At 50.8% G+C, this 27,525-nt stretch overlaps 1 protein-coding gene across 1 annotated transcript in view; it reads left to right on the plus strand.

The window, feature by feature from the left end:
• Crispld2 (cysteine rich secretory protein LCCL domain containing 2) overlaps positions 1-27,525 on the plus strand; it is a 57,420-nt gene that overhangs the window by 14,263 nt on the left and 15,632 nt on the right. Inside the window, exons 2-13 of the mRNA XM_055621603.1 lie at positions 734-1,049; positions 6,385-6,503; positions 8,051-8,183; positions 8,580-8,695; positions 11,298-11,398; positions 16,288-16,431; positions 19,014-19,074; positions 21,028-21,094; positions 21,496-21,626; positions 22,267-22,310; positions 22,901-22,973; positions 25,225-25,300. Of these exons, the coding sequence (XP_055477578.1) occupies positions 810-1,049; positions 6,385-6,503; positions 8,051-8,183; positions 8,580-8,695; positions 11,298-11,398; positions 16,288-16,431; positions 19,014-19,074; positions 21,028-21,094; positions 21,496-21,626; positions 22,267-22,310; positions 22,901-22,973; positions 25,225-25,300 (1,305 nt within the window). The 5' untranslated portion in view covers positions 734-809. The remainder of the gene's footprint in view (positions 1-733; positions 1,050-6,384; positions 6,504-8,050; positions 8,184-8,579; positions 8,696-11,297; positions 11,399-16,287; positions 16,432-19,013; positions 19,075-21,027; positions 21,095-21,495; positions 21,627-22,266; positions 22,311-22,900; positions 22,974-25,224; positions 25,301-27,525) is intronic.

The following is a 27,525-nucleotide window of genomic DNA, read 5'->3' on the forward strand; positions in this document are numbered from 1 at the left end:
CATCTGCTTGGGCATAGCAGGGTCAAATGACAGTTAATGCTTTGGGCCGTGGGGCCCGCCCTTCACGCCACTCAAGCACAAAGTAACATAGGCGGGGCATTGCCGTGATCCCAGGGCGGAGAAGCAGTGACACATTCTTTTAGCCGTGTCACTTTGACCTGACCCTGCAACTAGGGGTGTGCATATGGTGGTCTGACTGACCCAGCAGCGCTCCAGCATGCTGAATGCTCTGTATCCTTGCTGTGCTTTCCGGCTGGGCCATTGCCTACAGTGGGCATCCCACAGTCCCCTGGGCTCTGCCCCTGAGGCCTCCTTCCTTGGAGCAGGGCAAGGCTTGACTATGGTATACTGGAGAGCAGCTGAGCCCCGCCTCTCTGCATTGTGCCTTTGGTCTCGCACAGGCTTGGTCGGGACCCTGGAAGGGCTCCAGGGCAGGAGGTGAGAACTGTGCCTTTCTCAGAGCACTCTGGCTCTGCCCTGCCTCCTGCAACAGCGAGCATCGCTCTAGAACTCTGCCTCATCTTCCACAGTTTCCCTACCTCTGTCCACCTTGCCCCTGGCAGTCCCAAGCCCGTGGGACAGTTACACACCTGGCATTTCTGTGTGAGCAAAGACTAGGGGAGACTTTGGCTGAAGGGACAGAGCCCCCTCCCTATTCTGATGTGGTGGCATTCATTGGGCATGGCTGACTTAGTTCTAACCTGCTGTCTCCTACCTCCTTTTTTCCTTCCAGAACCCTCCGGTACCCAGCCGTAATCCAAGAGCCCAGGCTGCCCCATCCCCTTAGCTGTGGCTGCAGGCGTGGGGCCATGAGCTGCCTTCTGAACAGCGTGGTCCCAATGGGGCTGGCTCTGCTGGTCTGCGGAGCACAGGCCTTTCTCCTTCCCAACATCACAAGCCTGGAGAAGCTGCTGAGCAAGTACCAGCAGGCAGAGCCACACTCACGAGTGCGTAGAGCCATCCCCATGTCCGACCGCCAGGAAATCCTCATGCTGCACAACAAGCTTCGAGGCCAGGTGTATCCCCCTGCCTCCAACATGGAGTACATGGTGAGCACCCCCCACTCCCGTGCCCCTTCCCTAGGGGTGATGGCAGGCCCAGGGCTGGTGCAGTGTCTGATGGTTTTGTTGAGAGGTCTCATGTAGCCCAGACCGTTCTTGAACTCACTATGTAGCGGAGGCTAACGCTGACCCATCTGCATCCAAGCTCGTAAGTGTTGGGGTTACTGATGTGCCTGGTTCCCTTTCTGACAGCCTAGGCTGCCTCCAAACTCTCTAGTAGTCAAGGATGGCCTTGGACTTCTGATCGTCTGCTCTGTCTCCCGTTCGCTAGGACTACAGGTGTCTACCACCGTGCCCAGTTTATGGATGCTGGGGATGGAGCTCAGGGTTGTGTGCATGCCAGGCAAGCACTCTGCCAACTGAGCTATGAACTCTACCAACTCAGCGACAGGCTCTCTTCTAACTAAGATTCAAGGACTCTACCCAAATGAATCACACTGCTACCTCAGCCTTTCCCTTCTTATCCCTCATTTCTCTCTTTCCTTCAGCGGAGCCCAGGCCTGGCTTCTCTCCCTGTTCAGCCCTGTTTAGGTTCTTGTCCCCGGGAGACAGGCCAATCACTGAAATTGTTCAGACTTCCTATGTCCGCCCCAGCTCTGAATAATGACACGGAGGCTTATATTTATTTATAATCGCTTTAGGTCCTAACTTACTCTGGTCCCCAACTGGCTCTTAAAACTCATTTCGTCTGTGTTCTGCCATGTGGCTCTTTACCGCTCCTCAGTTTCCTGTGTCCAGCTTCCTCTGTGTCCTGTAGGCAAATCTTTTCACTCTTCTTTCTTTCTCAGAGTTCCTATCTCTCCAGAAGTCTTGCCCCATTCTCTCCTGCCTTTGCTGTAGGCCGTTCAGGTCTTTACCCAACCAATCAGAAGGAGATGGAGAACAATGTTTACAAAACACTAAGGCCGATGATGCTTAACAATGCCAAAGTCCAGTCTGTATTCAGCTCTCTGCTGCCACAGAAATCAGCACTTGAAGATACAAGCTTTACCCAGTGCACAAAAACATCACTCCAACATCTCTCCTTTTAGTCCACTAAAAGGCTCTTTCTCTTACATTAATAAACTCTATACAATAAGAACAATTATGAAATCTATCAGGTAAGAATTACATTCATAATGTCTAGTCCATTTGTATTTGGCAACCTTGGAGAAAGTAGTCCCTTCCCTATCTTATCTTGGTGAGTTTAAAGTTCTCTATTTAAATACTTTCTATCCTAACTTGTTTTTATCAACTTAAAAACATTTTTTAGGCCTTAAAACATTTTCTTAAATCCTAAACAACTTAAGCTTAATTGTGAGACTACAACTATCTAGTCTTTAATCACATCAGGGACCTGAGGAGGATAAATTTTACCTGAGTAGACAGGAAGTGCAGAGCAAGAAGCTTCCGAAACAATAGAAATGACAGAGGTTGCTGGCTACCTGGACAGTCACCTAAGATTCCTCTGTCATGTTGGAGTATCCATCTCTTCAGCCTGCTGGCCTGTATCTGACAGAGTTTTCTGTAAAGCATGAATTATGAAGGACTTGCCTTGCCTACCTGTGTCCTGGTAAAGTTTGGCCATTGATTTCTTTTGTGTCCTGCTTGTCCACAGCTTGGACAGCATGCTATCAGCAGTTGAGACAAGGCCAGTTTTTTTTTTTTTTTTTTTCTCCCCAATGGCTAGCTTGCCACAAATGAGGCAAACTCCATATAGGGATTCTTCAGTGTCCATCATCTTCTTTGAAGTAGTATGGGAGTGCTGCCAGGAACAGTCATGTCTCTCTGTCAAAACAAACAAACAAACAAACAAACAACTTTTATTATGAAAACATCTTTAAATGCCACATTCTGTAGATCTCTTTTGGAACAATGGCCAAGTCCTGGGAGAGCTAGCTGTACTGTTGCCTAGTCTCTGCGTGATGGGAAAGTGCAGGGCTTGACTGAAGTCCTGGCTGGAATGGTCTGTGAGGCTGGAGCATCTAGCCAGCCATTTTGAAGTTGTATCAGATGCAGAGTTTTAGAGAGACAGCTATTGAGGCAGACTGTGAGGCTGGGCCACAAGGGCTACTTGTCCTGTCTTCTTTGGTGTCTGGGTCTCTGTACGCACACAAACTTTTAAAGGCAGGGTACACTTCCGCATTAAACATGTCAAACATGCATGGGATGTGTGGTGGGCATAAATAACTAAAGATGAGTCTCTGCTCTATGTTTGAGCAGGAAAGGCATCGAACTTTCATAAGTCCTTTTGAACTGTATAACCAAACTGTAATATAGATCTCCATCCATGACATATGAAAGGATGACATGTAAAAATAATTCATGAGGACTCCTTAGCTAACAAGATTTATTGGCTAAAAGAGACCTATTCATGTTTCAACCAGTCTGAGAGCTGTTCCCATGTAGAGGGATCAGCATATATGTCACCTGTTTTGTTGTTCTTCTTGTTTTTCTCCCCTTCGTGTCTAAAGGCAAGATTTTTAGGAGGTTTCCCCTGGTCAAATCTGATCTTTATTGATTTTGAAGGAATCCATAGCTTTTCTTCTCCTGTGGAAACAAAGGCAAAACCTCTCCACCAATGCAACTCATTTCTTGCTTTCCATTCTGAAGTTAAGACATTCTTATAATATATAGGCTACTCTAATTCAGCAGTTTTTAACACAGCCCAACATCCCTCAGCAGCTCTGCCATCTGTCTCATTGACATTTGAAAAAATTTAAAGTCAATAAAGCATTATTTAATCTAATCTCTGGGAGACTCTATATCTTCCTTCTGTTCTATGAACATTTTCTTTATATTTCTCCACATTTGCTTGTCCTATGGGATTGTAAGATATATCTGTAGCATTAAAATATTGTTGTATTTACTGGATATCAGCTTCGATCTGTGAAGGCATCTCCAAGATAGCCATCACCTCTAATTAATGTGCAACCTCAGAATCATTCCTTTCAGAACTCCAGGCAGAAGCACATTAAGATTCTGAATGTATATCTATGGTATGGCACACATACTTAATTTTCTAAACTCTACAGAGTGAAACACATGAACTACTGTATGACATTGCTCTAAAGTGGCCTCACTAAGCAGAATCTGTGCTTTTAACTCAGCATGTAAACCTTCACCTGGAACTGATCCTTGACATTATTAATATAACATCTATTCTGAAGCTTCTTTATAGCATCTGTATGACCCGCCGCTCTGCAATATCCTTAAGCCTTTGTGCATTTCTCTCATTGGGGACTACCATTCTGCTGGTGCTGTCAGTTCCAGATATATCCCTCTGAAGATCCTTTATTCTGAATCAAAGGATTTTCCGATCTCTCTTCTACCACTTCCATTCTAGCATTTAATTTTTCAGTCTTTTCCTTCTCTAAGTCAGCTTTATTCTGAAATTGTAATCATTACTGAAAATATAGTTATTTGTTTACTGATAATCAAAACAAAATTATACAGGGTCCAAGTGTGCTCTGTCATTGTATTCTTCCTTTTTTTAAACACAGAAAATATTTTTATTTTTAATTTCTCCTCTCTCTCCTTCCTTTGGAGACTTTAGTTTTTGTATTCAAAGTCAGTATTTTTTCTATGACTCTTTTTGTTCAGTTTCTTTACTTTCTTTAGCATCTATGTACCTTTCAAATCATTTTTTATCTATTTTTCTTTCCTTCCTTCCTTCAGAGACATTACTTTCTATGCATATTTATTTATTTTTCCTTTACTGCTTTCTAATTTAATATCTATTTAATTTTCTCTAAACTCTTTCCCATCCTTACATAGTTTATTCTTTTTATGTTATCTAACTCTCTCAAAGGGCTTTTCCAGGTATCTTACCAAATCTGAAGCTGGTGTGATTTTTTTTTTTTTTTTTTTTTTTTTGAGTGCTGTTCAGCTTGGCACCTGATGGTGGCTTCTGGCTTTACCCCTAGGGTTAGTCCAGCCTTCTGCCCAACTCTGGCTGGCTTGCCTGTACTCTGAATTGCCTCAGCTCTGGGCTGCCAACGGGCCTCCTCCATGGTGTGGGAAGCACAGTATGAACCCACATCTTTTTCCTCTGGAAATCTGTGCATTTTTCCAAGATGTTAGCCCATGGAATGGCTGTTTGTTTGTTTGTTTGTTTGTTTTTGTTTTTTGTTAGAAACATAAAACCTCATGGCAGAGTTCATGGGCAGGTTCTTTCAGTTGCTCAGTCTGTGGCTGATGCCTCCCTTTGTCAAGGATGAGAGAAACCAGAGAGGCCAGCCCCTCTGAGCTCTTGCTCCAAGCTATTTGGGGTAGCCAGGTGAAATGGCCATTTGTCCCCGAGTTCCAGGGTGGAAACGTCCTCCTTGGCTGGTTTCCAGAATTGGGGGTGGGGTGAGTTGAGGCAGATCACACACCTCAGTGTCACGGGTTGCACCCTGCCCGAGAACCTCTACTTCTGTAGCTTTTACCCCTGCAGACACTGATGCCCATTGCTCCTCAGGCACTGCCCAGGGTGACTGGGCACCATTCTCACAGGCATGGGGCCTCAATGGACTGCTCATGGAGGCTATGTTGTCAAGCTTCACACTTCCCTCATCTCCCTACCGTCTGCCAAGGTGGAGACAGCTCCCGCCTGGGGACCATGTCCCAGCAGCGCCCCCGGGAAGGTGGGCAGTGTGGAGCATCTTCCTAACAGAGCTGCCACGGAGAACTGGATTGGGGGTGCGAGCACGGGGACCTGAGGGACCCTGCTGGGAACCTGGGAGAACAGGAAGTACTAACCCCAATCTGCAGATGGGGTTAGACTCAGAGAGGCTCATTGGGAAGGGGCTGGCTCTTGACACACATGGTGCCAAGAGGGAACAACATGGTGAAACCTCACTGCCTCCCACATCTCGTTCCTTAAAAAGGAAGCAAGCATGGTGCCTGAATTTCTGCTTTCTCTGGCAACATATCATGGCACTCCTTGAGAGTCAGGTATCCCCAGAGGGTCCCACAGGCCTAGTACCAGGGCCTAGCTCTAAGACTATCTGGGTATGAGCCTGTGAGCCGATGAGACCGTGAGGCAATGGCCTGGCTTCTCACAGCCTCAGTTCAAGAAGAGCACTCTCTGGACTGTGCCAGAAAGGCAGGGAGAGACTCACGTGCGTGCAGGGCTGGCACTGGAGGGCGTGGGCGGGCTCTCGGCTCCTAAGAATGGCTTGTGAGTGACCAGGAACTCACCTGCCCTCTATGTGTCTGATTACTGTCATTTGGCATTCCCCAGTTTTGGACTCAAGGAGGTTTCTCCAAGGTTTGAGGCACAGCCAGAGCGCTGACATCCCCGGGGCTGGGGTTTCTGCTCCATCCTCCTGACCTCTGCTGTCGCCTCTCTCCCCTGCAGACTTGGGATGAGGAGCTGGAGAGGTCTGCAGCAGCATGGGCACAGGAGTGCCTGTGGGAGCATGGGCCCGCCAGCCTATTGGTGTCCATCGGGCAGAACCTGGCCGTGCACTGGGGCAGGTAAGGTCAGCTGGCACCCTGATCTGCAGCGTCTTCCATTTGAGTTGGTCAGGCTGCTGTAGCAGGGCCACTTCCACAGAGGGCTTGGCATCCCTGTGCGTTATCGGGGTGTGGGGTGGTAGAACATTTGCCTGATAGGTTTGAGGCTCTGGGTTCCATCCCCCAAAATAACTGCAGCTCTGACAGGCTCAGCTCTTCATTCATTTACAGCCTGCTACTTGGCTGGGCCCCAACGTGTTCTTACAAAATTCCAAGTAATTGCAGCCCAGACTACCACCCTGGCTGGCATCCCTTTTCCTTCTATTAACCCCCTTTCTTCTAGAGTCATGGTGGCTCCTTGGGTGAAGATGGTCTGTCCATTGCACAGCTCCACAGGAAGCCTTTCTGTCCCCGTGGCTTTCATTTGGTGCTTGCCTCTGTCCTGAGGCCCTCCGGTCATCCCTCCAGGGGCCCTAGGACAGGGATGGGATCCTCCTGGGTGGATAGGATCCTCCCCTAAGGCATCCTGGCATGGCTAGGAGTGACAGGCAGGCTGGCTTCTGCCCCAGCTCCTCGTGGCACGTGTCTCCTAGGCCCTGGGGGGAGGTGGTGTCCCGGGGCTGGCTGACCGTGGCTGCTGGTGCTGGGCCTGGGCGGTAATTGTTACAAGACCTCAAACTGCCTGGCTGACCACAAAGCTGTCACCAACGGCCATTTTGCCGGAGACATCATTCCCTGTGAACCACTCTGTTTACACTTGCTGGTGACCAAGGGACCGCGGGTTCACAGACAAGTTACAGTTTTTCTTCCTGATTGAAACAAACTAGAACAATGAATGCATAGCGGCTCACACCTGGAATCCCAGCACCCACGAAGAGGAGGGAGGAGAATCTTGAGTTCAAGGCCAAGCTGGGACAGTGGTCGCAGACCAATGGCCCACCATAGTGTCATAGCTGTGTGTCATGCGTCAGCGATTTTCTTAATGTTTGCTGGTCTTTCTTTATATCAGCTTTAAGTGAATCTATAATATACATCTATCCATCTACCCTTTATCTTTACCCAGTCTCCTTGCACAGTCCATCTGCTTGGCCCTGATCCATTTTTTCTCTCTCTCTCTTATTCTTTCTCCCCACCCTCCCTCTTTCTCTCTCTCTCTGGAACCTCCCGCATGCAATTACTACTGCTGAGCCTCACCCTACCTCTTTTCACTTTTGTTCTGAGTCAAGCTCTGGGTTGTCCAGCGAATTCACTCCCTAGCCCAGGCTGTTGGCATCCTCCTGCCTCCACCTCCCGAGTAGCTGCAGTTCCTCCCCCTACCTGCATGCATTCTCCGCTTCAATCCACGTGGTCTCAGCTTCGGTGTCTGAAACCTCGGGTTCTTGAGTTGCTTGTCTTTCACCTGTTGTATGTGGAAAATGAACGCACAATTAAGGGGACAAAAGCAAATGTCCCCCGCACACACAGGTAGCGTGGAGGCCATCCAGGACGGGGTGGTTTCAGGCAGGTGCTGGTGGGGCTGGGTGCCTGGGTGCCGATCTGGGGACCACCCGCCGCTTCCGTCCCTGTAGGTACCGCTCTCCGGCGTTCCACGTGCAGTCCTGGTATGACGAGGTGAAGGATTACACCTACCCCTACCCCCACGAGTGCAACCCGTGGTGCCCAGAGCGCTGCTCAGGGGCTATGTGCACCCACTACACACAGGTAAAACAGGCGTTGCCCTCTGCTCAGCCTGTGCCCAGACCTGGGCAGTGTGGTTGGAAGTGAACGCTTGTGTGCTTACTGCCTGAGGCCTTTGCTTTAATTTAGCGCACCTCAGAGCACACTGGGTTGGGTCCTGCTGTTTGCTGTGCTCCCATGTTCACAGGACAAGAGCGTTGGCATGAGCCCAGCTCTGTCAGCTTCTATGGTGGTTTTACATTGCTGAGGTTTTTAAATCCCCCCCCCCAACATTGTGTGCACATAGCTTTTTTTTTTTTTTTTTTTTTTTTAAAGAGTGCCCTCCCTTAGTGGATGGTTTACCCTTCTCTGGTGCCCTACCTACCAGTGTCGCTCTGGGGCACCCTACCTCGGAGCTGCAACACAGCGCTGTCTTTTCAGATGGTCTGGGCCACCACCAACAAGATTGGCTGCGCTGTGCACACTTGCCGGAACATGAACGTCTGGGGAGACATTTGGGAGAACGCCGTGTATCTTGTCTGCAATTATTCTCCAAAGTAAGACCACGTCGTCCTGGTCACACACAAAGAGTCTAGAAATCGCTGCTTCTGGATGAGCAGATGGCTCGGAGAGTCAGCAAGGACCTGGGCCCTTCCTGAGGTCCTCAGGGCCCCAAGTAGGCTGCAGAGTTCCAGCATCGTGTTCACTTCCGATTCTACTTTACATGGTAGAACTGTAGGGGTGTCTACATGGGTTGTCTCCTCTGGCATTCCCTGCACGGAATGTCACTGGCCAGAATGAGAGCAATCATAAAAGGGGGTGTGCAGACCACAATTGCTCCAACTGGTTTTATGAGTCATCTCTTGAGGCCACTTGTACAAGCAAAAGAAGTCTGCTGGGGGGTGGGGTGGAACAGATCGGAGAAAGAGGATGGGAGCGAGGAGAGAGTAGAAAGAGAGGGGGGAGAGACTGTCTGATTTGTATCAGGTTCTATTCCCTGCCTGAACAGGCCACACCGGGTCTGCCCAGAGCAGCCGCCCTCTCCTCAGAGCATCCGGGTCACAGTGCGTCACTCACCCGATGCATCACTCAGGGCACAGACACGTATGTGCAGAGCACAGGGCCACGTAACCGTTTGCAGCCTGTGGTTTGAACAATGATGCTGGCGGCCATCCCGGCACGGGGACAGGCGCTGTGGTGGGCTCCCTGACACACTCATCATTTACCAGTCATGAAGCAGGTCAGAGGAGGTGGAGCGCGGTGGGGATGGGGAGCTGGGGATTGGGAGGGGAAAAGACTGGAGAACCGTGGAGCTTTGGGCAGCAGTTTAACAGCCACACTCCGGCAGGCTTCCGTCCCGGGACAGTTCCTCGCTCGGCTGAAGGGAGAGAATGGGATTAAATCTTCATGTTTAAAAACCACCGGCCGCTCTAATCAGAAACATAACTCTTGGGGCCAGTGTGAAGGCTCAGCGGGTGAAGGGGCTTGCCTGCAAGCCTGATGAACCTGAGTTCGAGCCCCCGAACCCACATAGTAGAAAGAGAAAACCAACTCCCACATGCACACACACACATACCTACTAAGTAATAAAAGGGAAAAAGATGTTTTAACAGAAATTACTTTCCTTCCCTGGCACTATTCTCTCCCCTTTCTTGGTAAAGGAGCCACACCATCTCCTGCTCAACCAGCCGAGGACCCTCAGTGAACACTTGAGGCTGGGACCTAACGGCAGACACGTGCCTGTTTTGGAGGGTAGACATCTGGGATGAAGGCCTGGAGACATGGATTGCAGGGAAATCTCTTCCGGCCCGCAGTCACGCATCTTTCTGCTGTGTGCCCACGTGGCTGTGAGAGAGAGCAGGGAGTGGGCATCTGTTTTGGGACTCTTCTGACAAGGGTCCCGGTCCTATTGGAGCAGGCCCCCCTCTCCTGATAGCATTATCCTTAATTACTCTCCTAAAGGCCTGTACTGAGATGTGGCCATAGGGGAGGGTGGGCCTCCATGGGACGGGGGCAGGGCAGGCACTGGTCAGTTTGTATGCTAGTTACTTTTGACTGCTATTTACTAGTCCATGCTTCCCACAGCCTTTTCCTTCAAGAGGTGTTCCCAGCCTCTTAGCCGGTCAGGACACTATCATTGAGCCAGGGAGGGAACAATGAGCCAGAGGCTGGGAATGGTGCAAGACGTGCCTGGCTCTTGTCCCCATGGCCTCATGTGGGAAGAGAGGACCATCCATGGACTGGTCAGAGGTTTGGGAACCTAGCCTTCTGCTGTCCAGCTGGAGAGGCCAGCCTGCTCAATGAACACTGGTCTCTGCCCTTATAGGCCTGGAAGCCTGGAGGTGCTTAAGGAAATAGAGTCAGTATAGAGGAAATAGAGGAAAACTGGTCTTGGGAAGCAAGACGAAGCCCTGCAGGGCCTTGGTTGTCTGTGGAGACCATCAGGTTCTCTCGTGAACAGCTGGGGACATTTCAGGCCATGCCTGATGTCCCAAGGGAGCTCATCCAGTGTCCCCTACTGTGCATCCCCTACCCAAATACTTGAGGGGTTAGAACTGTGAGGTCCACAGCAATGCCCAGAGACTGTCCCAGCTGTCCAGGTGGAACTGTAGAGAGGAGGACGTGCTGTGACGGTGGCAGAGGAGGAGGCGAGCTCCCCAACGCAGACCACCTCCCTCCCTGCTTGGTGTCATGACTCTTCGGCCATTGCAGTGGGACACCGAGTACATAGAGGTGTCTGCGGCATATCTCGTTCGCTCTAGCAGAAACCCTTGCCTCCCTAGAAAACTACCACAGACCACCCTGGTGGGCATCTCTGCTTTATAGATACTGTCAAGAGCCTTGACCAAGAGCTTGTCCTGGTGGCTACCCACTGAATAAATAATGAACCAAGGCCCGCTGGGTTAGGGGTCCCGAGGTTGCTCCGATGGGTCTGGGGCTCCATATGTCACCCAGGGAGCCATTACTAACACAGTGCTCAGTGACAGGGTCTCATCATAGTGCCCAGAGCTCCCTGGCTGACTGGCACGGGCCGGGGGAGGCCAAGCAGCTGCCTGTCCCTTACCCAAGACAAGTGGCCTTGTCTTTCTCCTAACGTCAGGGACTTGGTTTGAGGGCTCCCTGGTGACCTCCTTCACAGCGATTCTGCTCTGTCTCTAGGGGAAACTGGATTGGCGAGGCTCCCTACAAGCACGGCCCTCCCTGCTCTGAGTGCCCGCCCAGCTATGGAGGCAGCTGCCGAAACAACCTGTGCTACCGAGGTAGGTGGTGCGCTGGCCCCAGCCCTCTGTGTGGCTTCCAGCACTCTGAGCCACAGACCGTGAGGGATGACGTGGAAATGACGTCAGATTCAGACTCACCCCTGCAGCCACCCCTGACACATTCTGGGTCTGAGCCCTTTTGCTCTCTGCATTCAGTCCCTGCCACCTGAAGACCCCGATGTCCTGAGACACGCCCCCTACCCCGCCCCCCACCCACCCAGGCAGCTCCTTGGCTTGGCCCCAGTGGGCAGTGGACATGGCCTTGACCTGAGACCTCCTCCTCACCTCCCTTAGCATGCTCAGCCTGCTTAAAATAGATGGTTGTAAGAGGCGGTGGCTCACACCTCTTATCATCCTGGCACTTGGGCAGTTGAGACAGGGGGATTGCCATGAATTTGAGACCAGTGTAAGATACATAGCAATACTTTCACCTCCTCGGATCTCCCCCCAAACAAAACCTCCAGGTGGTTGGACGGTTCCCAATCAGCCCCAGGCCCTGGCAGCCTCGTCCTGAACACATTTTCTAAAGAGTGACTGCTCTCAAGGCTGCCTGGGGCCAGAGCAGCTGAAGCTCAGGCTGCCTTCTGCCTGTGGCTCTGTTGGCTCACTCTGGGCTGCTTAGGAAACATCCATTTTTCTCTCTACTGTAAAAACCGCACCTTCTCACACCTAACATGCTCTCCTGGCTTTCAGAAGTCATGTCTCAGAAGAGGCACAGGGAGTCCCCAGTGGAGCAGATGTTTGGGGTTGAGATTTGTGTTCTGGGTGGTTCCAACAGCTGGCCGGGGCCAACAGGGGAAGGAGGAGCTGCGCTGCACGGGACAGTAGTGGCCCTCTTGCCTGTAGTGTCCCTGAGATGGGCATGAGGTCTGTTGGACCCTGGGATGTGGAAGAGCAGAGGTCCTAGATCCCAGAAGGCCAGGCTCTCGGCTATCCAGCTAGCTGAAGTGAGGGATGCGATAGGAGCAGGGACAATTTCAACCCCGCCTGCGGTCCATCCCATGCACAGTGACAGCTCTTCAGGGAGCTCTCTGAAGGCCAGACAGACAGGCACCTGCCGCCATGTTCTCGTGACCCCCAAACTCCTCAAGCACCTGGTTGCCCTGTTATTACAGCTGCTGGTGCACTCCAGGGTGCCGGGCAGGTGCGTCCTGCGTGCTGGTGAGTAAACAGACCCTCAGCTCCACAGAGGGCTCTTTCAAGCAGCCAGGGCACACAGAGGCCCCAGACATAGGCTTACCCATCCCACGGAGCCCATGTGCTTATGTCTTTATTTGTGGTGGAAAACACCCAACTCTGCTTGGCAGGCGCTGTAGGTTTCTCAGCTAACCCTGAAGAAAACCTCCCCTAACTCAGCTTATCTGCATAAGCCACTAAATAAGGGTGTGCCGTGGCACCCTTAAGGCCATGACCTATAATGGGGACACAAGGATTTAGGGATAAGGATAGAAGTTTCCTTCCATCCGGCACTTGTGGGGGATAACAGGCTGGGGAGAAACCCAGCTCTCTGCCCAGCCACATCCCAGCTCTGTGAGTTCCGATGAGTCCTTTTCAAAAAAGTTATTTAGTTTTATTTTATGTACATTGGTGTTTGCCTGCATGTGAGGGTGTCAGGTCCCCTGGAACAGGAGTTACAGACAGTTGTGAGCTGCCATGTGGGTGCTGGGAATTGAACTCAGGTCCATCTGGAAGAGCAGTCAGTGCTCCTAAATGCTGAGCCATCTCTCCAGCCCCTCTGATGGGTCCCTTCGCCTCTCTCAGCTTCAGCATCCTCGTGTGTGAAGTGGTTGCCATGACCCTTATAACAGCAGGATGAGAAGTTGGGGGAGGGCCTGAATGCTCAGTTGTCACCAGTCACAGGGGGGACCTGGAACACACTGTGTGTTGAATAGGCTGGGAGTGAGCAGAGCCTGGGGTATGCAGGGATGGTTACTAGGAAGTGCCCAAGTCCCTTTGAGTCACACATCCCTCTGGCACCTCACGGGAGGGGTTGGGTCCATGACTTTTCAGCTTTCCATTTTTATGCGTGGGGCTAGGGACCAGGACTGTCCACCCTCATTCTGAAAGAGTGAGCCCCCTCAGACCCTTCCAAACCAGATTTGGCTCAGTGAAGCTGGCCTTTTGAGTCATCATACCTTAAAGCCAATGGAAGAAACCCAGCCCATGCCCAGACAGAGAGGGGCCTGTGAGTGGCTGCATTGATGGGATAGCCATTGAGGCTGCCTGTGCAGCCCCGGGGGTTCCGCCCAGAGCTGGTGCTACTGTGCTTTAGGAACCTTAGGCCTTGCTGCTGGGCATTCTTATTCCTTGGCTCTCGTGTGTGTGTGGGGGGGGGGGGGGGCACGTGCTGGTGTCACTTGTTGCTTGGGATTTTGGTGAGCTTCTCCTGTGTACAGAATGCTGGGGGTTTGGTGGGCCATGAAGCTGGGGCTCCTGGTGACACAGATGAAATTACAGCCAGCCATGCATAGTCTTTCACCTCTGTCTTCCCTGTCCTTCTCCTCTCAGGCCAGGGCTAGCCCGGCATGAGTCAGCTCCCACCCACTGCGCAGGTCCCCACCTAGAACGACAGGGGCGCCTCACTTGTTGACCCTTCTTTTGGCTACCTGTCATGGTGGTGCAGGACATGAAGCCCCGGGCTGCTACTCTCTGAAGACAGCTCGTGGGGAAGAAGGGCCTCTGTGGAATCAGAGGTGCCTGTGGGTGCTTCATTTTTTCTTCTTGAAATAGTCTTGGCCCAAACAGTCTGACTCTGGCACCGGAGACAGCATTTTCTTAGGAAGCAGACTGCCAGCCTGGGGGGTGGGGGTGGGCGGAGACTCGTCCCCCTCATTGGCCAATAGGAGCATTAATCAGCAAGGTTAGGCTGTTGGGCTGAGGTGCAAAAGGGCATGAGGGAGGTGTGCTCAGCAGGTTCCTTGAACATCAGGGAGCCCCATGGGTTCTCCTTTGAGGTGTGTTTCCGGAAGCGTGCTTCCTGGCTCTGCCATACAGACTCTTGTGGAGAACTGTGGTCCTCAGTGGGGCCACCTAGGGGCTCAACGTGGGTAAAGGCAGCACAGGAAAGCCAGCCCACCCTCAGGCTCTGCTTTGCTGTAAGTCAGAGTCTGGTGTCCCGGCGGTCCACCGTCCTGGATGAGAATGGGAATTAATGAGGCCAAGAGGGACAATTTGTCCCATAAAATGGTGCTTTGAAAGGGGGAGGTCATGATGAAGGAGAAGGGATAGTATAGGATGCCTTGGGTGGACAAAGATTGAGAGCAAGTAAGCAGCAATCTTTTAAACCAGGAGCTGAGGTTTTGCAAAGTTCTGTGTACCAGGGCTAATGCTTTTTGAGAGAGAGTGTACTGGTTAGGGCTTTTTTTTGGGGGGGGGTAGTGTCTCATCTTGACACAAACTAGTGTCATCTGGGAAGAAGGAACCTCAGCTGAGAAAATGCCTCCATCAGCTTGGCCAGCAGGCAAGTCTGTGGGGGCATTTTCTTGATTAATGATTGACATGGGAGGGCCCAGCCCACTGTGGGTGGAACCACCCCTGGGCAGGTGGTCTTGAGTTGTACAAGCAGGCCGAGCAAGCCATGGAGAGCAAGGCAGCAAGCATTGTTCCTCCATAGCCTCTGCTTCAGTTCCTGCCTCCAGGTTCCTGCTGTGGCTTCCTTCACTGAACTGTAATCCGTTTAAGCTGAATAAACTCTTTCCTCCCCACTGTCCTTTTGGCTGTGGTATTTATCACATCAATAGGAAGCCAGCTAGGGGATAGGGTCTCATAATGTAGTCTAGATTGTCATGTTACTCACTATATGGGCTGGCTGGCCGTGAACTTGTCCCCCTGCTTCAGTCTCCTGCATGCCGAGATTACAGGTATGAGCCACTCTGCCCAGCCAGGTCCAATGTTAAGACAGCAAATCTCCATTGCCAAGCCATGGCTTGAGCAGGGTGAGCGGTCCCTGTCACTCGGGGTAAAAGTGTGGCATGAGTCTTTGGGACTGTAGCCCAACAAAACCAGGAAGCAGAGGGACCTCAGAGAGAGCTACAGCTCTGAGGCTATGGTTAAGGATGGGGACAGACGGTTGTGTGGAAGATGAGGAGGGACAAATGACTATTCTAACCTCCAGGCGTGGCTGCTGCACCTTGATCTAAGCCCAGGCTGCCTCTCTAAGGTCCAAAGCAAACATGGAAGTGAGTTGACTGCCTGTCCCCAACATAACCTTCTCACTGTGCTTGAAACGACTCTTTGTGAAGCCAAATCTCAAATGAGTTTAGTCCCTATTTTGGGGATGGATTTGGTGGCGCACACCTTTAACCCTAGCATTTGGGAGCCAGGGACAAGTGGATCTCCATGAGTTTGAGGCCAGCCTGGTGTATACAGTAAGAGTCTATCTCAAAAACAAAACGAAGGGCATTGTATTGGCTAGGTTTTGTGTGTGTGTGTGTGTGTGTGTGTGTGTGTGTGTGTTTGTCAAGTTAACACAAACTGGAGTCATCAGGGAGGGAGGAGCTCAGTTGAGGAAATGCCTCCATGAGATCCAGCTGTAAGGCATTTTCTCAATTAGTGATCAATGGAGGAGGGCCCAGCCCATGGTGGGTGGTGCTATCCTGGGCTGGTAGTCCTGGGGTCTATAAGAAAGCTGGCTGAGCAAGCCTGGGGAAACAAGCCATTAAGCAGCACCCTCCTTGGCCTCTGCATCAGCTCCTGCCTCCAGGTTCCAGCCCTGCTTGAGTTCCTGTCCTGAGTTCCTCTAATGATGGATGTACAAGTCAAATAAACCCTTTCCTCCCCAACTTGCTTTCTAGTCATGGTATTTCATCACAGAAATAGAAACCCTAACTAAGACAGGCATTCTGGGTGAATTCAGCATGTTCTCTTTCTCACTCTTAACCACCTACTAGAAGAGCCTTACAATCAGAAGCCGGAAGCTGACGAGACAAACGAGGTGGAATCACCCCCTGCTCCTGAGGAAACACATGTCTGGGTTCAGCCCAGGGTTGTCAGACCCTCGAAGCCCAAGAAGACCCCAGTGGTCAACTTCATGAGTGAGTTGGTATCCCCAGCCTCTGGGTGCCTGTGTCCCCCCAAGCCACCTTTGATAGGGGATGGTGGAGGAGGGGACCTGGGTATTCCGTAACAGGAAGAGGATGGGCTGGAGCTGGCTAGGTGCAACCCCAAGTCTTGTTTGCAAACGAAGCTTTTAGGTCACAGAAGTAAGCCTTGAGGGAGGATGGTGTGTGGCTCTCTTCTCCAGGCGGGATATTTGTTTGTTTGAAGGCAGAATCTCACGGAGCCGAGAGTGCTCTTGAACTTGGTGTGTAGCCGAGGATGACCTTGAACTCCTCACCCTTGTGCTTGCACATGCACCATACCTAATTTAGGTGGTACCCATGACAGAACCCAGGGCTTCCTGCCAGCTACCTAGGCAAACGCTGTACCCACTGAGCTACACTACACTTCCCAGGGCAGATTTTTTAATAGTTTGTTTTTATTTTATGTGCATTGGTTGTTTTGTCTGAATGTTATGTCTGTGCGAGGGTGTCAGATCTTGGAGTTACAGACAGTTGTGAGCTGCCATGAGGTTGTGGGAATTGAACTCAGGTCCTCTGGAAGAGGAGTCAGTGCTCTTAACCACTAAGCCATCTCTCCAGCCCCTCCCCGAGGGAGATATTTTAATGTTAGATTTTCCTAAGACTTTCAAAGGGAATCTGGGAGGAAGTTGGGTTTCTCTAGGGCTTGCTGGCCACTCAGAAATCAATCAGTGCATACCACATCCAGGCCAGTTCCAGGATGGTCCACACATCCTTCCCCAGACTCCAGGATCAGCCCCTGCCTTGACTCATTTGCTCATCCGTACAAGGAGGGTGACCATAGCTGTGACCGCCTGACTGCTTGCAGCAGCATGAGCCAGCCACCCAGAGTCGGTGGATGACTCCCAGCACTGAGACCAGGATGAATTGCTTCCAATCCCCACCCTTTGGGTGGACATTGGCTATTCCCAGAGACTTAGAAATCCCGAAATGAGGACTGTTCCAAACTCACCTCTTGTCTTCTCTGCCCCGGACACCTCACCCCCTAAGGCTTACTTGCTTCCCTGCCCAGCTAGAGCTCAGCCCCTATCTAGTTGGTGTGTAGGCACAGGCTGGTGGGTGTTTCCCACAGCAAGGCCACTGATCACACTGAATGCCTGGAGTTCCCTGTCTCTCAGCATTAGAGAAGACAACAGTGGACTTGCCAGGGGAAGGTGTGTCCACTCTCCTCAGACACCCAAGACTCTTTCCTTACATGAGGCTCTCTCTTCTTTTGGCCTTCAAACATGCCCAGCCAGCAGTGAACGCATAGCTGGCTTAGCCAGAAAGTGGGCTGGTGCCCTGGCTGTCCTGACAGGGCCAGATTTAATACTGCAAAATTACAGTCTCGTTCATCTCTTTTTCAGATTTATTTTGATTATGTTTAATTGTGTGTTTACCTGTGTGTGGTTATGTGCACATGAATGCAGTGCCCCCCCCCCATGTCAGATCCTCTGGATCTGGAGTTACAGACAGTTGTGAACTGCCCGACCTTGGGTGCTGGGAACTGAGCTCCAGTCCTCTGCAAGAACAGTATATGCTCTTAAATACTGGGTCATCTGTCCAGCCTCTTGTTAGTTTTTTTCTTTCTTTTCTTTTCTTTTTTCTTTCTTTCTTTCTTCCTTTTTTTTTTTTTTTTTTAAGGCAGGGTTTCTCTGTGTAACAGCCTTGGCTATCCTGGAATTCTCTTTGTAGATCAGGCTGGCCTCGAACTCAGAGATCTACCTGTCTCTGTCTCCCAAGTGCTGGGATTAAAGGCATGAGCCACCACACCTGGCTTGTTAGTTTTTTCTTAACACTGCTCCCAGTGTGGAAATGGTTGGCAAATGGTTGCAAGGGATATAATGTGGATAAGAACAGCCAGGATCCCTATGTCCAGGCTGGAATGAGGGCTCGTGCAAACCCTGCGGCCTAAAAATTCACCCTCCTACTCCTCTGTATACTCCGTCTCCCGCAAGCCATACCCCTTGGACAGACCACCCCTTTGTAAGCCTTACCCTCTGAGAGCCAGGTAGGGCTGTAGGGACTTGAGTGTGTGTGTCAGGCAACCATCATGGTCACATGATTTATTTCCTTCCTTCCTTATTTATTTTTATCTAATGCTCATAAGAATCTTTGGAGGTGAGCACTGCTGTGTCTACCTTGTTTGAGGGTGGTAATGGGTCTCAGTGGAAAATAACTTATGCCAGGCTACAACTGCCTCTGTCTGAAGTGACAAGTAAGGCTGGAGCTGGGCATAGCGATAGGGGCTCGTCATCCCAGCATTCTGGAGGCTGAGGCAGGAGGATTTCAAGTGAGGCCAGCCTGTGCTGATCGTGAAAACCTGTCTTAGAAATGACAAGAAGCTGGAAGGTGGCGGCACATCCCTTTAATCCCAGCATTCAGGAGGCAGAGGCAGGTAAAGCTCTGAGTTGGAGGGTAGCCTGGTCTACAGAGTGAGTTCCAGGACAGCCTGGACCATTAAGAGCATTCCAGAATGTCCCTTGGAATGATGGAGGAGTCTTCTAGCCAGGATTCACCCTCCTGATCTCATAGTCCCGTTCTCATGTCTCTCCTAGCCCAAGTGGTCCACTGTGACACCAAGATGAAGGACACATGCAAGGGATCCACATGTAACAGGTGAGGGCCCCACTCGGCTGGACTGGGCTGGGCTAGCTGCCTTTAGGACCCTCGTGAGGCATGTGTCAAGCCACGCGATTTGCGAAAGCCTTGCTTCCTACTCTGAGCCTCCTGGAAAGATGTGGGGGTAATACCGCTCCTACTGTTAGCACAGCATACCATATGCGCCATGCTCCAATCTGACCGTGACACTCCTCTGTCCCCCTGACAGTGGTGGCCTGCTGTCCCCCAACCACGACATCCACTGTCACCCCTGACCACTGCCTCAGACTGAGCACATGTCACCAGCATTTCTCAACTGTCACTCCTGGGGCACATGAAACAATGAGGTGGGGTACCTGGTATATTATGGAATGTTGAGCAAACTCCCCGACCTTGATCTCCACCAAATGCCAGTGGGGACAACCAAAACTGTTCCCAGACATCAGCCAGCGCATCCTAAACTAACCCTACTAGGCAAGTATTACTGCCAGGTGCTTTGTCTCTGGTCCAGAGAAGGGTCCCCGTGATTATGGGAATGATAGACATGGAGCCTCTTATTATAAAATCAAAAACAGTATCTCAACCCTGATGGGTGCTGGCAGACCAGCTCTCACTTCAGTTTGTGGCTGACCCCTTGGTGTGAGGCCTGCCTTTGGAGCTGGCTTCCAGATTTAGCCTGAGGTTTAGCTGAAAGTGTGCAGTCTCTGAGGATTTAGCAGGGTGGTGCTCTGCCCAGGCAGAACATGAACCCTGCTCCCTGAGGGGGTGATAGCATCATTTAGGAGAGTGTTAGAAAGTGTCACTCAGGGCCTCTGCTCAGGGATGCTGGCATGGTGTGAGTCTGTTGAGAGCTGAGTGAGTTGTTTGGAACATCCATTAGAAGGAGAAGGTGGCTCTTCATATCACCCGAGGGACCTGTAGTCCAGTTGGTGGGACAGCCTTTACTCCCATGGATGTGAGTGAACAGGGAACAGAGTAGCCAAGATGTGGCTGTCCCAGGGGGACACCCATTGGGTGCCCTGTGCAGCTGTGGGAACCTCTGCAGATGTTCCTCTAGAGGAAACCACTGAGTGTTGGTGCCACAAGGCAAATGGTGTCAAGTGTCACACCCAAACCCAGGGCGCACACCTGTAATCCCAGCACTCAGAGAGGCAGAGGCAGGTGGATCCCTGTGAGTCTGAAGCCAGCATGGGTCTACGAAGAAGTTCGGGACAGCCAGGGCTGCACAGAGAAACAAACAAAAAAGATCCATTTGGCCGTGTCTTTGTCCTGGTACAGTTGATGTGCAGCTGGGGTGAGTTGCTGTCTTTGTGCTGGGCATATTCCTATTTACAAGGGAAGTTGGAGAATCTGTGGACGTGAACTTGAAGGCTTTCCTATAGGTTAGGTTTGGGTCTGTGGTGAACAGGAGCCTCATTGTTCTATGTTAACCTCATTAACAACAAGAAGAAGACATTCAGCACTGACCTTTGGCTGCCACACTCATGCACCACGTATATGTACACACACACATACACACACACACACACACACACACACACACACACACACACACTGGGTAGTGTGTGCCTGTCATCCTAACACTGAGGAGGCAAAGGCAAGAGGATTGTCACAAATTTGAGGCCATAATCAATTCCAGGTCATCCTGGGCCGAAAAGTAAGGCTCGATCTCACAACAAACAAAGGCTGGAGAGATGGCTCGGCAGTTCAGAATGGTCGTTGCTGGGTGTGAAGGAAGACCAGGGCTTGAATTCCAGCCCTCACAAAAGCCTCTCCTGGGAACTAACCAGCTCTCCTGGAATCTGCAGGCACCCACACCTCCACCTGTGCATACAAATGGAGACACACACAATTTTCATAGCGGTGGAATCCGTCAGTGACATATTTACAAAATTCAAGAAAGCTCGTGAGGGAAAATCGCGATGTCGCCGGGAAGTTTCACCAGCGAGCTTTTCTTTATTCACCCATCAGGTACCAGTGCCCCGCAGGCTGTCTGAACAACAAGGCGAAGGTTTTCGGATCTCTGTTTTACGAAAGTGTGAGTGTGGCCAGCGCTTCTGTACATGGCAAGTGGGAAGCCCCCCCTAAAAGCAAGTGGGGGCTCATGGAGACCGGTGTTCTCTCTCCTGGCTCAACCTGGAATGTCCGAATGGACTGATCTGAATGGCCCCGTGGCTCAAAAGCTGCTGAGACCATTTCTGGGAAAGGGGACTGAAGGTCACTGAGGGACTGGGACCAACATACTCAGCTGGAAAGGGCTTAAGCGGCCAAGATGAACTCTTAAGCCATCTAGGAACAGGATGTGGCCAAGGTCGGCCACATGTGAATGGTCGGGTGGGGTATGTTTTGGTTTTTTGGTTTTGGTTGGCCGGGGACAAGTGGCTCAGATGACTCTGGGAAAGGAGCTCTGTCCATCTGTGGCCTCTTTTCTGCTCGTAGTCTTCCAGCATATGTCGAGCTGCCATCCACCATGGTGTCATTGATGACCGAGGTGGCCTGGTGGATGTCACTAGGAATGGGATGGTACCCTTCTTTGTCAAGTCTCAGAAAAATGGCATGGAGTCCCTGAGGTACCTGTCTTGTGGGGATGGGGGATGGGAGATGGGGGCGGGTGAGGGCCCTGACAGAGTTTGCTTATTGTAGAAGCGTTTTTGAGGGCTGGGCATATGGTAAAGTGCAAACCTGAGGACCTGTGTCTGATCTATTTGTGATCCTGAAACTGGGGAGGCAGAGACAGGAGGATACCACGTCCACACATGACTGAAACTTTGGGAAGCGTCTAAGAAAACAGGAAAACGAAAGACAACCCGTGTCCCACAGCTGACTCTGTCCTGTGGGCTGCCAGCTGCTCCAGTCTGGGTCTCCTAGGGCTGGGCCACCTGGTTGAACTCTGTATCTTAACCTCTGGCCACCGGCCTGGCTTCATCTTGTGCATTTAAGAACCTTATTTTTTATTTTTATTTTTTCTGGCTGAGGCAGGATTACCGTGGGTTTGAGGTTAGTGAGTTCCAGCCCCTCTAGAACATGTATCAAGAAACCAAAAAAAAGAAATGTGTTATTCTAAGAAGGGGTCCGAAGGCTTCCCTAGGCTGCTGGAAGAGTCCCACTCTGGAATATTCTAAGCTTTTCAGTTCCCCTGTTTCATGCAGGGCAGTGTGAGGTGTGTGGGTTGTTAGGGGCACATACACTGACTCACCTTTTCCCTTCCAGCAAATACAAGCCTTCCAGCTCCTTCACCGTGTCAAAAGTGAAAGGTAAGTGGGCCAGGCCCCAAGGGAACAGAATGTGCATGGGCCGGCTGGGATTGCCCAGGAAGTCCCCCTTCCTTTGATCCTTTCTTTATAGTTATCATTTTGGCCTGAGGCATTGTTCCCAGAAAGGCTGTCAGGAGGGTCCTGAAGAGCCCCTTCCCTTACTGCTTTCTAAGCACATCTGGATTTGAACTTGGCTGTCAATGACTGAGTCAGAACCACTGGGGCATGGCTGAATACCACAGATGTGGTCAGTGTAGGTCTGCTGTTTAAAGGCCTTGATGGCCAGAGTCACTGTCCTGGCACCGATAGATGCCAGGGAGATCAGAAACGGAAGCAGGAGCCACTACGGTCCCTCGGCTTCTCCATGTGTAGACACAGAGTCACACCTGGGATGGTCAGAGATGGCAGGGCAGGGCACGGGTTTCAAAAGCAAGCATCAAATGGCGAGTATGATCAGCAGCCCGTGGGGAGACCAAGGTAGGTGTGCGCCTGCAGACACGCTAAGCTGTGGGCCTGTCTGCACAGTGTGAGTGAAAACACGCAGCCTGAACTGTGAGCCATGACCTGACACCTCCCGTCTCCTGTTCTAGAGACGGCAGTGGACTGCTACAGCACAGTGGCACAGCTCTGCCCCTTCGAGAAGCCGGCCAGCCACTGCCCGAGGTAGGAGGGGCTGAGGTTTCTCCTGCCCTGCTGTCTTCTTGCTGGCCTTCCCGGGTCTGGGATGCACAGGAGGCTCTGTGCCCAGCTGGGCCCAGATGTCAGTCCTTTATACTAAGCTGGCGATGTCTAACTCCTATCCTAAGTCCCTCTACTCGGTGTGAGTGTCAGGTTAAGGTCATTACATACCCAGGGTGCCCCCACACCCCAGGGCCTCAGGGGAGAGAGCGTTGAGCTTGGAAGCTTCCCTGCCCCAGCTTTGGTGAACATAACAGAGAGTAACCTTGTCTGTTGAACCTGACTCACCAGAGAGGGGTTCTCCTTGTCCTAGGGACCCCTTGTATCTGAAGTTGCCATAAAGCCCCTTGGAAGGGGACATGGAAATGTCCCCCTTCCTGGACTCAGTAGAGCCTGGACACACTTACCTGTCACAGGTTATTCCCCTGTCAGAAAACACAACAAAGAGAAGCTGACCTCCGGCCAGTACAGGACTCAGCCACACTATAGCTGTGACCTCCCCCTCCCCCCAGCTGACAGCCCTGGGCTAGACAGCCTTCGGTTAAATGCAGTCACCTCTGGTGCTGAGTGACAGGCTGTCTGTCCCAGGAACCCCGGGGCCTGAAGACTGGACTCTGGAAGGAGTAGAAGGTAGACCTGCAGCCTGTGTCTCTCTACTTAGTGTTCTCTGGCAACAGCCACCCCCCCCCCCCGCAGGGGGAACCATTGTGTGCACAGAAGAAAGCCTACAGAGGCATTGTTAGGGGGGTGACACTGGCTCCAGCAAGCGTTCAAGGGCCGTCAGACAACTTTAGTGGATTTCTTGAGTGTCACAGAGAAACAGAAGGAAAGTGGCAGGGAGCACAAACGAACAGTTTGTCAGGCTCCACGTGTCCATACATACAACTTCCCGACCTCACACCAAGAGCAGGTTTGAGAGTTCGTAGACTGGACGATTGTGTTTTTAAAAAACTACATCTACACACCCACATCAGATACACACATATACACACCACACACACATATCCTACATGCACACCACTCCACAAAACACACATACCACAAATACCATACACACTCACCACACACACCCACACACACACACACACACACACACGCCACACCACAAACCACACAAACAGCACACAGCACACAAACCTTCCTATACCACACACACACACACACACACACCACAATCCCCATCCCCACTCTTCCCCTGCCTGCTCCTTCTGTTCTTCCACAGAGCTCCCTCGGCCTGCCTGATTAGCTTCCTTCCTGCCAAGCATCCTGTCTGTGTCTGGGCCAGGTGGCTTCCGGCAGCCATCTTGGCTTCCAGGTCCCTGGACTCGGCCTGTGGTAAACTGTGCCAGACAGACACAAAAGGCCTTTTCTTAGGCAAAGCTCATGCTCATGTGGGGCTTGCCAGCCACCAGGGCCCACCTATTTCCAGTCCAGGAGCCCTCTTCAGCCCTGGGGCCACCAGTTGGGCTGAGGCCATTGTTCCATAGTAATCTAACCCTTTCTGCCTCAAGAGATCTGTGCTCTTCTTGGAACATTCCGAGTCACTGAGGTGAGGGTCCTCCACCCTTCCTCAACACATAGGGAAGTAGCCTTAAAAACTCTGTTGATAACGATCTCCAATCTGTGCTCACAGCACACCCCACCAATACCCAGGTAAGGAAGGCGCAATCCCACAGCTCAGCGCGCCTCTCCTGGGACCTCGTTGCTCTTTGCTTTATTTTTCTGTGGGGTTTTCAAGCTGTACATGCATGGTTAATTAAAGACAAGGATGTGTTTACCATCCTGGGGACAATTGTCTCCTTTCCTTCTGCTAGAGCTGGGCTTGACCCAAGGCCACAGAAGTGCTCCTCCTCTGAGCTGTGATTCCCAGGCCTCTGTGCAAACTGCAGACTAGCAAGATGGCTCAGTGGGTGGAACACCTGTTGCCAAGCCTGGCAGCCTGAGTTCCAGCCCCGGGACCCATGTGGTGAGAGAACCAACGCTTGTAGGTTGTCTTCTGATGTGTACACATAAACCATGGCATGTATGAGTTCACACACACACACACACAGAGAGAGAGAGAGAGAGAGAGAGAGAGAGAGAGAGAGAGAGAGAGAAATAAAACAATGATAATGCGAGAGAACAAGAAAGTATGGTAGTTTTCTTTCCCCTGAAAACTCAGACAAGGAGTGAGCCCAGGGTACCATGTCCTACTGGCCCCACACCACTCCTTACTATCATTGCTTCTCATTTCTAGAGTCCAGTGTCCTGCACGTTGCGGAGAGGAGCCGTCCTATTGGGCCCCTGTGTTTGGAACCAACATCTATGCTGATGTGAGTAGCCACCTTAGAAAGCCAGGCCAAGGTGTGGGAGCCGTGAGCTGAGATCCCGCGCTGTAGCCTGTGGCTACACCTAGCCTGCCAGTTCCTGCAGCCACAGCCCCAGTGTCCCACTCACAGATGGGTCTGGCTCCCACTGTCTGTGTTTGTGAATGAAAGTTCTAGATCTTCTCCTCTCCCCTAGATGGTCGTTGTGGTTTGAAGGTCACTGTTTCACAGGCTTCATTTCCTCTATGGTTAATCACTCCCATCGTTAGGGCTTCTGTTGCTGTCACAAGCACCATGGCCAAAAGCAACTTTTGGAGGAAAGGGTTTATTTCAATTTACAGTCCTCGGACCCCAGTCCATCGCTGAGGAAAGTCAGGGCAGAATTCAAGGCAGGAACTTGGAGGCAGCAATTGCCTGAACACTGCGTACTGGCTGCTTCCCATGGCTTGCTTGCTTTGTTTGGTTTGTTTTGTTTTTCTATACAGGATTTCTCTGAGTAGCCTTGGATGTCCTGGACTCACTTTGTAGACTGTGCTGGCCTCAAATTCAGAGATCCTCCAGCCTCTGCCTTCCAGAGTGCTGGGATCACAGGCATGCTCCACATTGTCTGGCTTTGCTTACTTTCTTACATAGTTCAGGACCATCTGCCCAGGAGGGGCACTGACCCTGGTGACCTGGGTCCTCCCACACCAATCACTGAGTCAAGAAAAGACCCTATACACTTGCTACAGGCCAGTTTGATGGAGGCATTTTCTCAGCTGAGACTCCATCTTCCCAGATGACCCTAGCTTGTACCACGTTGACAGAGAACTGGCCAGCTCTGTCACCTTTCCATTTCTCTGTATTCTTTCTATATGTGCGGTTTCAGCTTACTCACTGTTTCTTTTTGCCTTGCATGCTCTTAGCTGTAAGCGCATAGAAGAAAACAAAGCAAAACAAATCCTCTATGGCGAGACCCCAGTATTCCCATCAGCCCCTGTCTCCTCGTCTTCCCTCCTAACTCAGAAATGAAGGCCCAGTTTTCTTTTGTTGATTTTCAGGGATTAGCCAGTTTCCTCCAGTGTCCAGGGCGTAGGGCCACCGTGACCCAGAAGGTGCGAGTGTGTGTAACCCCTCTGAGTTCTTTTCTTCTTTTTGAGTGGAAATCCCAGGCCCAGCCAGCCTTGCCCAGCCAAGGGTATCTTCTACCTTGAAACCTTGCCAGCTGCTCGTATCATTTGTCTCCAGCTGAGGCATCACTCACACTTTCCCCACCTCTGTAAACGGCCTTTTTCCCTCACTACCACCATCTTTGCTTCCATCTGCCTTCAATTGTCCCAGATTCCTGTACCCGTGAAGTCACTTAGTTCCATAAGGCCAAAGTGGCCTTCATGACTAAGCTTTTTTCCTTGTCTTTTTTTCCTTATGAGCCTAAAAACTTCTGGAAAGCTGTTTAGCTGAAATTAAGTTCTAAATGTTAGAGCATTTATGGAGAAGTAAAATGCCATGTATTGATTGTCATAGTTCACCTAATATGAAGTCCTGAGTTCCATCCTCAGAAGTGAAAGAAAAGAAAAGAAAAAAAAAAAATTAAAGAAAAGGGGGGGAGGGGGCCCAGACTGTGATTTTAAAATGTTTAAAATGAAAAAAAATTTTTTTGAAATGTTTTCAAAATAAAAGAATGGACAAAACTATTTCAACCATATACAAACCATTTAAAAAGTTACCATGTTACTAGCTGATAAAATAAAATTCAAATTTAAAAGCGGTGAGTGGAACAAAACAATTCTTCAGGCAAGAGCACAAGAGATTTTAAGAAAGCAGATTTTCATGCAAAGATATGAAGATCAAATCTGTATGCACTAAATAACATAACAACTAAACACATAAAGCATAAGTTAGAAGTTCAAAACAAAGGTGCTCTACTCTTTTTCTCCCCTCCACGGGGCTGTGTGATAGTAATGCGGCCAAGCTTTTTATTCAGTATCTGTTATGTTCTGCGTTTCAAGTTTTTAAAAAATGCCTTGTTTAGGAATCCTTATCATTTTGCAAAGGGGGAAAACAAGGCTCAGAACAGCCTGATCCGCGTGCCACAGCAAACGCATGGCAAAGTGAGATGGTGTACCCTCTCGATTTTCTCTTATTCTGCCTTTTTTCTGCTTAGCTGTGCCTGCGCTGACAGGAGCAGGCGTGTTAGTGAATGAAGCCTTTAATGAATGCACCTACTTGGGCAGTGATCCTTGGAAATGGCG

Source organism: Psammomys obesus, unplaced genomic scaffold (assembly GCF_907164565.1).
Source record: "Psammomys obesus unplaced genomic scaffold, mPsaObe1.curated_primary_1811, whole genome shotgun sequence".
In the NCBI taxonomy this organism is placed as follows: Eukaryota; Metazoa; Chordata; class Mammalia; order Rodentia; family Muridae; genus Psammomys; species Psammomys obesus.